Consider the following 12,606-nt stretch of genomic DNA (forward strand, 5'->3'; position numbering starts at 1 on the left):
AGATTTTAAGGGTTTAAAACTGTCTATTGCCCATTTAAGATTTCTGTCACTAAGAAGGTAGTTGAGTGAGCCCTGGCTACGCATCACCTGGGTTGTTCCTCCCGATGAGCAACCCGGGAAGTGCGCGGTGATAAGGGTCTCCAGGGATTCCTGGCTTGAGGTTGTCCACCGCCCATCCGTGTTCTTAATATAACCTACGATGGGGGCTGTAGTAGAGAGAATCTTTCTTAGGCGGGCGGCCTCTGATGTCTCCTGAATGTTGGTGCAGAAATTGGCCAAGGCAACCCTCTTTGCCTTTCGCAATTTCTTGTTATACCGCCTGAGTTCAGCTTTATAGGCCTCCCTCGCCTCGTCTGTGTTGGTACGGTGCGTGTGGTTAAAGGCACTACGTGCATTTTTCTTGAAGGGGGCTAACGACGAGGTCCACCATGGAGGCTTCTTCGATCTGCTGCTACCCATTATTTTCTTAGGGCAGGCCCTGTGGTATGCTTTTGCGCTTGTCGCAGTAATCTTATCTACCATGGTGTTGAGCCCCTCGTAAGTCTTGATAATCTCTAAAGGTGGTTCACCTAAGGATCTATCTAGTATCTTTTTATAGAGCTCCCAGTTTGCCTTCCTAGGATTTCGAACAGCTTGCTTGGTGAAGTTTTCAAAATTTACCGCTCAATGTAGCGGTGGTCTGAAAAGGAGTGTTTGTCTAGGACTCTCCAGCTGGTGATTGCATCGGCTAGGGAGTGCGAGAATAATTTAATGTCAAGAACCTCTCTCCTGTTCTTGACGACGAAGGTGGGTTATGAACCTCTGTTACCCACTAGAAGCTTAGAGCTGAGGATAAAATCGAAGATTGACTCATTTGTGTCCGTGCTTCTCCACTGACTGTGATGAGCGTTGGCATCGCATCCTATTAGTAGGTCGATTTTCTTCAGCACTGTCTTCCACAAGCCGCCTGAGTAGTAAGTGCGGTGGAGGTCCTATGTGGTCATGACCCATATATGCCGAGCATATTCTTAGATGGCCGCCTAGGCCTTCTATCGATGCGGCTACATGATCTTCATTGCAGAATTTTGGTAGCAAGAAAATGGTAAGGCTCTTTTTTGCGAGTATGCATGCTCGCTTTTTACCTGTTACATCCTTTATATTCTCCACCACAGTAACCTCAGCCTCGATGCCGGAGCCTAGCAGTGAGTCCTCCTCCATACCGACGCCTCCAAAGAGCCTTTGATAAGTCACTCTCCTCTGAGGTGTACCCTTCCAGAATTTCCTCCTCCACATCTGACATTCCTTCTGGGCGGACCTCTTCGGTCGGTTCCCCCAATTCTAGCTCTTGTGACTTACTCTTCGCACCCGACTTGTAGATCCTCACTGCTACGTGCTCGAACCCGTACTTAATACGGCTACCAGCACCCTCCAGGATCCTCGCAGTCTCCTCATTTAAAGTGAGGACAATCTGCCTTCTTAGTCCCACTGCTTCCTCCACCTTGGCGACTTTCCAGTCCGCCGTAGGGAGTGTGAGATTACACATTTTTAGCATGGCCAGTATAGTTGCAGGGTCCGCCGGCTTCTCTGTCAGCCATACGCGGGCCCTCGGTTTGCTGGGGATCTTGTCCCAGTCCACCGCCTCCAGACTGACTCCTGGTAAACCTCTCCAAGCGACGCAATCATGCGCTTGTAAAGGCCTACAGACTTCGCATCTTGGCACGCTATCACCTTGATGCTACCCTGGTACCACCCTGCGACTTCGCAGTCCGGTGGAAGTCCTCCGCTCTTGAGCATCTCCTTCATGAAGCGCCGGGTCAAGCAGCCGCCGGAAAGTTTGGCCGGCAATAATTTATTCGTGTCGCCCGCTCTCGTGCTTTCAATCGGCCACCTGCTTCTGCCGTCATGCGCTATCGTTGTCTCGCTCTCTCGCGGTATCTCTCAGTCGTTCCGCAGCATCAAGCGTTGAGCCGCGCTCCCGCGTCTTTAATTCTAATCCAGTCTTCAACCCAGTCACTAGGCAGTCACCAAATCATTATATATATATACCCGTATATATAAACCAAATCATTTAAATAAATTGTATTCATACATATTAATCTAAAGGTGCTTGTTTTCTATTAAAGCCAAGATTTTGAACATTAAATAAAGCTCGCGAAAACGGTCGGTAACTGAACAATAATAAAAAATAATATTTATTTAATAAATCCACCCTTGGGCACCAAAGTGTTTAATATGTTTAATTTTATCTCTCAAATCATCACGGGAAAAAAGAAAAAGGGTGGCCGCGAAAAAACAAATGCGGGCACTAGGCTTCACGTTATAATTCGATCTATATTCCATAATAAACTTAAGCCTGGCAAAGCCGGGCGAATTCGCCAGAGAGCGCATTTTAGCTTTTCTTTCGCTTTTTCTTTCCTGCTTACTTATAGTAGACTTCCAATTAACTTCTTTTTTTTTTCATTAATTTATCTATTATTTTAATTTATATTAACTCTAAAATCTGTCTTTTATGCTTAATCCTGTTAAGATTTCCACATCTATGACATCTATAAGTGACACCTATCACATTATATCAGTGTGCCTAAACAAAAATAATACGAATGAATAGAGCGCGTCAAAAATCATTCGGCTGCTTTCGGCATTTCAAAAGAATTCTATTTGCTTCTCACTCTAACTCATTCGGACTTAAAACAAGAGAATGATACATATACTATATGAAAAATGCAAATATCGATCATAATAATGATTCCGGAACCTGGAAGAGACCATCATCGTACATTGATCCATCATCGTACATTGATCTGTTCGATCAATGCCTCCTTTCATGAATCTCTAATCGTTTGAAAAATCGCCTTCTATCTAGCTTAACACCATTCATAAAACATAACACCGGAACATTAATTTGGGTTTCGCGAAAGTCATGACACAAACAAGCAGGTTAACCGGATAACAACAGAACTACGCACAGCCTTTGAAAATTAAAAATACTTCAATGCGATATTCCTCTAGGCTAGGCGGCCCCATGCATACAATGAAAACCCTTCTGCAGAGTTTACGTTAAATAACTTGAGTCATATCATATCATACAAATTTCGGTGAGATGTAATGAAAAGTATCGGAGGACTAAACTATAGAAGTTATATAGTACCCTACACTTGGATCCTACACTTTTTGTAATTTACACTGCAACTTTACTACATTTGTGGGAATGCCACCACAAATGAGCTTCAAGCTACATTTACATTCGCTGACGACGCCGACATCCTGACCCACTCCAAATACCTGACAGAGCATTAAGCGTTTACTAGTCACTCAGTGTTAGTCGAGAGGTAGCTATTTGACTGGAGTATTAAAGAAGAAAGGAAACAAACGTCCTGAATCCAGGGATGTTACCACAAATCGAATGGAGAAAAGACGGAGTAAAAAATGCATTCTGAGGCAGACCTCACACTTTTTGCTCGCCTCCAATTCGGACCATTTATCCTAAGAAACCGTAAAAGCTGTCACAATATAGCTTTATCACATCCATTCGGCAAGTTCCTAACTGTAAAATTTGTCAGAAAAACAAAACAAAATGCAGTTGTAAATAATATAAATGACTCAATTCAAGTTGACTTTCCTCTGTGTGTTGCTCCGTTATTCTGGAACACCAGCAGGGCCCCGTCAGCAACATACGATATGCTTTAGCATAGGACCGTGCACAGTACAATCCATGGACAGATCTCATGATTTCTGACTCTGACTCCGATAACGACCAGTTTTCCCGTGATTCGAAGTTTGCCGTAGTGGCCACATAACGCCCACAAGTCAACAGTAATAAACTAAGAATATATTTACGACTAATTATTTCATTATTAGCTGAATTACCCACTTGCCTTTTATATTGGCAAACTACAAAATCTTTCATATTGGCGGTGCTATCCAGATCGCAAGTATCTGTAACTCCTGATGTTAATAGAACCAAATATTACTAGAACAAATGCCTTCAAAGAAAATAATAAAAAGATGCAAACACTCTTCAATGTCAAACTCGAGCCAGTCAGCAGATCCATGGAAATATATGAAGTGCACATGACCAACAAGCATCACACTTCGGGCACTCCCGGTATTCTGCAACGACGCCTACGTGCACAATATTCCACATAAAAACTACTTTTATTCGGCACGTGCAAGAAAAACAAATTTTATTTTTTATATGCAATCTCGTACACCTATATAACATTTTTTCGTCACCAAAGTGGGAAACCAAATTGTTCAAACAAATAGACAGATTAGAAGCCAAGCCGGGTTTCACTATATATTTCAGATATTTTGGGCTTGGCATGCAGGTTCGTCACCGGTATTTTACCTCTTCAAGAAGTAATTTCCACCAAATGATCAAAACCAATTTCCCGTTTAGGATCATATCATAATGAGGCCCAATCAGTTCCGACCTGGGTTATCTTTCCAGAGTTACGGGGCTGGTCCTGGAATAAAGAAACCCATCAATTAAGGCTCTCTTTCCAGGACCGACATCTTACCAAATATTCCAGCCGATCCCGCCAAACCGATAGCCAAAGAATCATCCACCTTCTGCTTTCCCAACAACTTAAAACTCAAATTAACCGTAGGTTTATGGGTTCAATTTGATTCAAATATAATACACAAACCCTTAAAAGAATGGAAATATCTGGAAGTGGCACTGTTTGAAATTCAAGATTAATCTTCAAAAAAAAATAAGCACAGCTACCTTTCTTTGGCCGTTTTTAGGCAGTTTGGGTTAGTTCAATCAAGCTGGGTGTATTTTTTTACCTCTATTCACTGAAGCATTGCAGATGCTTCCATAAGTTTCTAGAGGAGGAGAAATTGGAAAATTGGTTTCTCAAGCCGAACAATTTTCCCTTTTGTGAGTTTCTCAAAATTTAAGAGGTTTTACTTCTGAATTGGGTTTGCGTATTAGGCGTTTTCATCATTGTATTCTTTTAAAACAGTTAGTTCTTTGCGGAATCTAATTGTTTTATTCTAATTAAGGGGTTATAAATCAGTTTACTTTTCATTTTACCTGGACGAGAGCTATCCTTTTCACTTACAGTTGGTGTTCCGCAACGTATCCACCTTATTTTGTCGTACCTTTTTTTCTTTTTGTGAGATTTTAAATTTCTTTTCGTATGAAATAAAAAATTGAATTCCCTTGTCGATTCCTACTTTTTTCCTACTCTCCTACTCTCCAAAACATAAAATTTGAATTCTCATGATCTTTTCATACGTTTTCCCCGCCATTTCCCCCCACATGTTGGTGCAATGGCGCTTAATGCCACTAAAATTGTAATTGCTACACACACTTAACCAATAAAACCAATTGGGGATAATAATATTTCATTATTTTTATTTTGGAGACAAATTTTTTAAGTCAAAATTATTTTGTATTTATTATATATTAGAACTTAATAATCGAAGGATCTTAATAACATTTTAGAGTGAGCAAAAAATGTTATTAAATCCTTTTTAAATAATAAAGTTTATTGGTTAAATTAAAATTTTATAATAATCATAATTCTATATACATACATTTAATATTTAATATTATATATATATCATCTATTACATTGCAAAGACTCTTAATGATTAGGGTTTTAATTAAAACTATTTAATATTTAATTTTATTTTTTTGATAAAAGTAGTTTTGTTAACCATCCCCGTCTAATATTAATTTTCTTTCATATGTTTTCGTTAATTTTATTATTATGATTATATTAATTAACTTATTACACCAAAAATAATTAACTTTTCGGGTGAATTTTGCAGGGTATTTATGTATCATATTTGTAAGTGGGATATATTAATATATGTATAAAATTAATAAGATATTTAAATTTTGTAAGCTTCAGATTAAGAGTATCTCGCTTGATGTTTAAAAAACTGATTTTACTTTAAATAATAATAGTAATTCGAATTTTAAGATCCTAAGAATTAAAACTTGCAATTATTTTAATAGGAATAATAAAACAATGTTTTATTATTATTACATAATTTTTTATTATTAAATACCAAAAAAACATTCTTTAAAATATAATTTAAAAAAATAATATATAATTTAAAGTTTAAGCACTTGGAGGCGTTTTATGACTTCGTTTATTTATATGGCTGGACCTAAGAGCTTAACAAAAGTATAAGTTTAATATTTAATTTCAAGCGATATTTTCGTTATTTACGGAAATGGGTAACAAAAATGTAAAACTATTGGAGCACTTGGTAAATGACAGTTTCATTAGTCTCATACACGCACAAATAAAAATATTTTTGGGGAAAATCTTGTGGGCGTGGACCTTTATATAGAAACTCATTATTTTAAAAGTTGATGAGCCCTTTGATTGGCAACAGCTATCCTTGCTTCGTTTGATTCTCCCTGAAAAACAAAAAAAAATTTATTGTTATAAAAAATTGTTTAAAAAGAAAGAAAAGCCAACTGCCCGAAGCAATGCATCTATATGAAAATGTTATTACCTAAATAACTTTTTTTTAAGAGTGTCTTTTTTGATCGTTCAGGTACATAGCTGAGATTGTACATTAATTTAATTAAAAATAAAATCCTTAGAAATCTGTTTTTCTTAGTTAAAAAATACTAAAGCTTAGCAGTTCCGATAAGTTAAATGACGGTTATACTATATAGTCGACTATATAGTATATAGTAGTATACTATAGTACTAGTAATAGTATACTATATAGTAGTATAGTGCAAAGTAGTCGTTAGCTTTAAAGCTGACAGACTGGTTCGCATAGAAAAAGTCTGATGGAGGTCCTTATATCGACTCATGAGTTGATCCTGTTCACATAAGATATAGTTATACTTATTGAAGTTGCAGATGCCTCCTTTACTCCTTTCTTTTTTTTTGTTTTGACCAAAATCCAAATGTACTAAAAACAATGATGGTCAACGGAATTATATGGCCTATATAATTCAATATATGGTAAAATTTGATCAATTTCTTCTCTTAGGTGTATCGCGGACACTGTGGGTGATAGAACCTATGTTTGTTCTGGACTTTGGTTCAGGGGAGCATAAAGGTTATGGAGCAGGTGACATTATGCTTGGAGATTTTTTGCTGTTGACCTGTGTTTTCAAATTTCCCGGTAAATTTATTTTCTATTATCGATGTTTTTATCGATGCGTTATGGAAAGACCAGCCACGAAGATTGCAGTTCTGGACGACGGCTGGATTATGTTAACGGATCACGCACCGGGATAAATAAAAATGGAGGAAATGGGGCCTCCATACTAAAATGAACACAAAATTTAAATTATCTAACATGTGTTCGAAATTGTATGAGTAAGCTTAAAATACTTAATCAATGATGTAATCGATATAACCTATCAATATAATGAATTTATCACTGCTAATCACTAAAAAGAGTCAGTTGTGGTGAAATCAAGTGATTGAATAAAGTTTAATTTAATTTTTACACTGTCAGATTTTGCAATTTTCCAGCAACCATTAGGCAACCAAAATCACCCGTGGCGGCACTCGTCTCTTGGTTTCTTCAACCCACAGCTACCCACACCACTGTTGTTACTCGTGATTTTGCTCGAAAATATAATTTGTTTTATTACTTTTTAGTTGTACAAGAAAGTAAAGCTAACTTCAGGCGGTGCCGAAGTTGATATACCCTTGCAGATAGGTAGCAGCTTATAATCTTATATATATATCAGATCGTATATAGTTGGCCGATCGTTAGGAGAATTTCACCAAAGGCGATGGTTGCTTCCTCTGACTCAGGCCTTCGTTATCCTCCTTAGTGGACCAATTCGGGTTGCATCGAGTGGATGGTCGCTAAAAAGTCATGTTCAGACTACGATGGTCGTCACCCTAGAGTCATTCGGTCCTGCAAAGCATAATTTCTAGCTTCCATGAGCAGAACCTTCGTGCTGGGCCCCGACCGTTTTTGGCTTTGATACGTTCCCAGTATTGGCCTACAGGGGGGACCAAGTCGTGATGATGGGTGATCAGTCAGTGAATCGATGTCATCGGCATCGATTTTAGCGGTCATTCTTGTCCAAGTCATGAACATCAGACATGAGATCGCTGTTTGGTCATTGAGATTTTTCAATGACCTTTAATCCAAATAATAAAACGAAATTAATTATTTTAATAACGTTTTAATATTGTTTATTTATGGGCGTATATGAAATGGAGTGAGACAAAAGCTCCAATTTATGATTCGTGTCCACTGAGATAAAGGGCAAGAGTGAGCCCGCCTTAGAACATAGGCTGAGCGAAAACTCGCTAGCTTAATGCTAAAGATAAAGTCCGTTGAAGCTGAGCGGCCCAGAAGAGTCGCCTTGCGACCAACAATAGCTATAAGATAAATAAATATAAGAAAAACTGGTCCATTTTATATATATTTTACTGGTCTAATCTATGCCATGGCTGCTGCCTGACCCGACATCCTCCCCCCAGTCAAGTTTTTCAACTTCATCCTTAAGGCTGCTGGCGATCTCAATTGTCGTCCCCAACTTTTTCAAGGCTCGCATGTGGGCATTGAATTTATCTAAAAGCCCTTGAAGCGATGCCACTGAGCCACCTTCCAATAGACTGAGGCCCAGAATCCCGATCACATGAGCCTGAACGTGGTTATTAAATCGTTTTTCTAAGAGATGCAACGTGTCATCATTATTATTATAATTTATTTCTTAATATTTAATTTCAATATAGCTTAAGAAGAGTCAAATATAAGAAAAACTATAGGTATTATATTTTAGTGACCTAATTTCTGCCTGACCCGACAATCCCTAAAAATGTTTTCTGTTTCACAAGGCCGGTTTCACAAACGGTTCTTTCTTAGCGACGTGCAACAGAATACAATGCTGAATTTATACCTTTCAGAGTCCACCATTCTGTTCATTTGTCCCGTTTTCCTCACTTTAGCGGCTTGTGGAATGCAACCGTAAAAATACCAAAACATCATTTTTTATGGGGTCGTTGGCTAGGCGGTTGGCTTGACTGTAATTTTTTGCACGGAGGGCCTAACGAGCCAGACCTAAGAAAAATAATCATCAACCGATTGGATGCGTGGCAGCAAGCGACTACAAGGGAGGTATGCCGGGCCAAACAGCCGTCGGAAATTCTGACCTCAAATAATTTAATTTAAAAAATCCTTGATGTCACTCGGTTATTTTATTCTATCTTTTTAGCTTTGTTTTATAGCTCCCGCTCCAGGGCAGTCGATCATCCACCTGGTCGATCATCCACCTGGTCGATCATCCACCTGGTCGATCATCCACCTGTTCTCTCCCGGTATCGTGTCTAGGTCGCTCCCCCTTACCTCGCTCAAACATCAAACATTCCGCAACATTTTGTCTTATTATAATTGGGTTTGTGACTTACTGACATTATAGCAGTAATGTTTTCAGCTATTAAAATAAAAAAAAATAAGAGATTTTTCATTATCCAATGTGGTTTGTCTATCTTGTCGATACACACAGGTTTTTTATATTTTTTCAGTTATTTGACGTTTCATAAAATTATTAGTGGATTCTTTGGCACATCTTTATAGCTTTATTGGAAAAGGTTGTTAAACATATTTATACCCTCGCAGAGGGTATTATAATTTTGGTCAAAAGTGTGCAACGCAGTGAAGGAGACATCTCCGACCCTATAAAGTATATATATTCTTGATCAGGATCACCTCCTGAGTCGATATGAGCATGTCCGTCTATCCGTCTGTCCGTCTGTCTGTCTGTTTCTACGCAAACTAGTCTCTCAGTTTTAAAGCTATCGAGTTGAAACTTTGCACACACCCTTCTTTCTGTTGCAGGCAGTATATAAGTCGGAACGGCCGGGATCGGTCGACTATATCCTATAGCTGCCATATAACTGATTGATCGGAAATGCCATGACTTTGGTGTTTTTTAAGTTAGAGGGTTGGGACTTTCCACACATGTTATATTTGATCAATATATCTTATGTACAAAATTTCATAAGGATCGGCCGACTATATCCTATAGCTGTCATACAACGATCGAAATTGGCATAACTTTTGTGTTTTTTAAGTTAGAAAGATGGGACTTGGTACAGATTCTACTTTGGACAAAATAATCTGATTTGCCAAATTTCATAAGGATCGGCCGCCTATATACGATCCGCTATATATCTAATAATATAAGATGCGTGGCGCCACCTAGCGGACTGCGACTCAACTGCAAGGGTATATAAACTTCGGCTCCGTCCGAAGTTAGCTTTCCTTTCTTGTTTTATATAAAATATATTTACAATATATATAAAAAATATACAAAATTAAAAGCGGCGTACCTTTCGATTTATTCTATCAATTTGTCGATTTTGATTTTCCAGTTCCGAGCCCATATCCAGCGCCATATTACGAAGATTTCCAATCATTGTGTTCACTTGCCCCATGTTTTCTTCCATTTCGTCCTCCCTGGCATCATTTGTAATTCTAAAAAACAATTTTTTTTTTCAAGAATACATTTAACATTAAATCACGTACATTTTTAAAATGTAATTAAGGCTAATTATGCTCAAAAAATATGAGATCACAACAAAAATTCGTGGCAGAACTATTTTTTAATATTAACTCAGAGACATTTTTAAAATGAAATTAAGACTTACAATTATGAGCATATAATATGAGCTCACAAAAAAAATTCGTGGAAGGACTATTTTTAGGAACTAAAAAAAGACATTTGATTTTTGGCTTTATGATGACAATTATAACGTATTCATTACAAAATGTACCAATGGAAGCTTCATGCCTGCCAAGGCTATAGGGAAAAAATCCCGATAGGGCTACGATAATGCATGCAACGATAGCTATATTCCAGTTTCTCGGATATATTAATTCGGGTAGTCATGTGTTTTACTCTACATCCTTTCTTTTTACCAACCACTTTAAATTTAGCAAATTTAGCACATTTTTTTTTTATTTTTTTATCTTTTATTTGTTGGATCTTCTCTTATTAAGAGACTAACAACAATTTTAAAAATCTTAATCTAATACATAATTAGTTTATCTTTGTAAACATCTATACTATGGGGCCTCCGATGTCAACGGGCTGGAAGGTCATTTCTTCTTAATCGGGATTGTTGACTAACTTGGTTTAGCGATCTGGCTAGAGGATTTTGGTGCGTGGAGAGTTTCCTTTTGTATTTTTCCTGGAGTTGAGAAATTTCGACTTTGACGAGAGGTATGTTGAGAGTAAAGGTAATGTGTTTAGATTTTTCACCGTTTATCTTTATACGCCAGTCCGCCATCCACTTTCATATTAGTGCAAGGTGAGAGGAACGGCTTCTGGATGCATCCAGCGGGCATTTAGATGTTTTTAGTTTGGCTGTATCATCGGCAAATGTTGACATAGTTAGACGCTGGTCTGTTGGGATACCTGCTGTATATAGAAGATATAGGGTGGGGCCGAGGACGCTTCCTTGGGGTAGGCCCGCCTTAATTTCGAACTCTTCTGTTGTAAAGTTTTTTTGTTTTACAGTGAACACTCGATTAAGCAGGTATGTTTTGAGCAGCTCATGACAGTTTTGTGGGAGTAATAGTTTTATTTTTTACATAAGTCCTTGCAGCCAGACTCGGTCAAATGCCTGGGATATGTCCAGAAATATAGCAGAACAGTATTCTCGCTGTTCATAGGCGGTTCGAATTTCAGATGTGATATGGTTCACCTGCTCTATGGTGCCATGGTTTTCTCGGAAGCAAATTGATGTTCCGGGATTATATTATTCGAAGTCATATGAGGCGTGATACGGAGCAGTATAAGTTTCTCAAAAAGCTTTGATAAGCATGAAAGTAGACTATATGAAGAGGCCAAAGCTTTGTCTTTCCCTGGTTTCGGTATCATTATTATAATGGATTTCTTCCATTGTTGAGGGGAAGTGGCTAAGCTTTGTAATAGAGTTAAATAGAATATTTATATAATTGATGGCGCACGCAGGGAGCTCCATAATCATTTTCGGCGCAATGAGGTCATACCCTGGAGACTTTTTTGGCTTGAGGTGCTCTTTGATGACCTTAGTGATTTCAGTTGTTTGAAATTCTATAGCTGGAATTGGATCTGGAATTGGTAGCTCTGGAAGAATGGAAGGAGAGGCTGCTTGATTTGGAGTAAATTTGGAGAGTACAAAGGTGACTAGCAAAGACGCTTGCTTTTTCTTCATCGCTGCGCGCCCAAGATCCATCTGGTTTTCGAAGGGGCATATCTGCTTCTATGGGCGGCTTTAAGTTAGGATGGGCTTTCCATAGAGGGCACCTGGTACTTTTTGGGGAAAGCTGTTCAATGTATGATTTTTGAGCAAGTTCTTCTCTGCTCCGTAGGACCTTTGTGAGCCTTCGTGTCGCTGTTTTTAGCCTTTCCTTTGAAGAAGGGGATCTGTGTGTCTCCCATTTACGGCGGAGCTGCCGCTTTTCTCGGACTAGATTTTCTATATAGGAATTTGTGGCGGAGTATGGAGGTTTTTCTGTGGTCGCAGGAGTCGAGAGCTTTGCTGCTGAGGTCATCATGTCTTCCAGGTGGTTGACTGCATCTTGAATGTCCTTGCTACAGTTAATTGACGGTCTTATGTTTATGTGAGAGCTTATGTACTTTTTGTACCTAAGCCAGTTTGTCCTTTTTGATGTGAGATAAATTTG

The 12,606-nt window shown here is 38.3% G+C and overlaps 1 protein-coding gene across 3 annotated transcripts in view; it reads right to left on the reverse strand.

Annotated features, from left to right (window-relative positions):
• Positions 1-5,325: 5,325 nt before the first annotated feature.
• Positions 5,326-12,606, reverse strand: part of LOC26515550 (synaptosomal-associated protein 25) — a 174,021-nt gene continuing 166,740 nt past the window's right edge. For all 3 annotated transcript variants that reach the window (XM_032453888.2, XM_032453887.2, XM_044715123.1), the window contains exons 7-8: positions 10,266-10,410; positions 5,326-6,364 (exon numbers count right to left, since the gene is read on the reverse strand). In XM_032453888.2, coding sequence (XP_032309779.1) covers positions 6,302-6,364; positions 10,266-10,410 — 208 coding nt within the window. In that variant the 3' untranslated portion in view covers positions 5,326-6,301. The remainder of the gene's footprint in view (positions 6,365-10,265; positions 10,411-12,606) is intronic.

This window comes from Drosophila ananassae, chromosome 2R (genome assembly GCF_017639315.1).
Source record: "Drosophila ananassae strain 14024-0371.13 chromosome 2R, ASM1763931v2, whole genome shotgun sequence".
In the NCBI taxonomy this organism is placed as follows: Eukaryota; Metazoa; Arthropoda; class Insecta; order Diptera; family Drosophilidae; genus Drosophila; species Drosophila ananassae.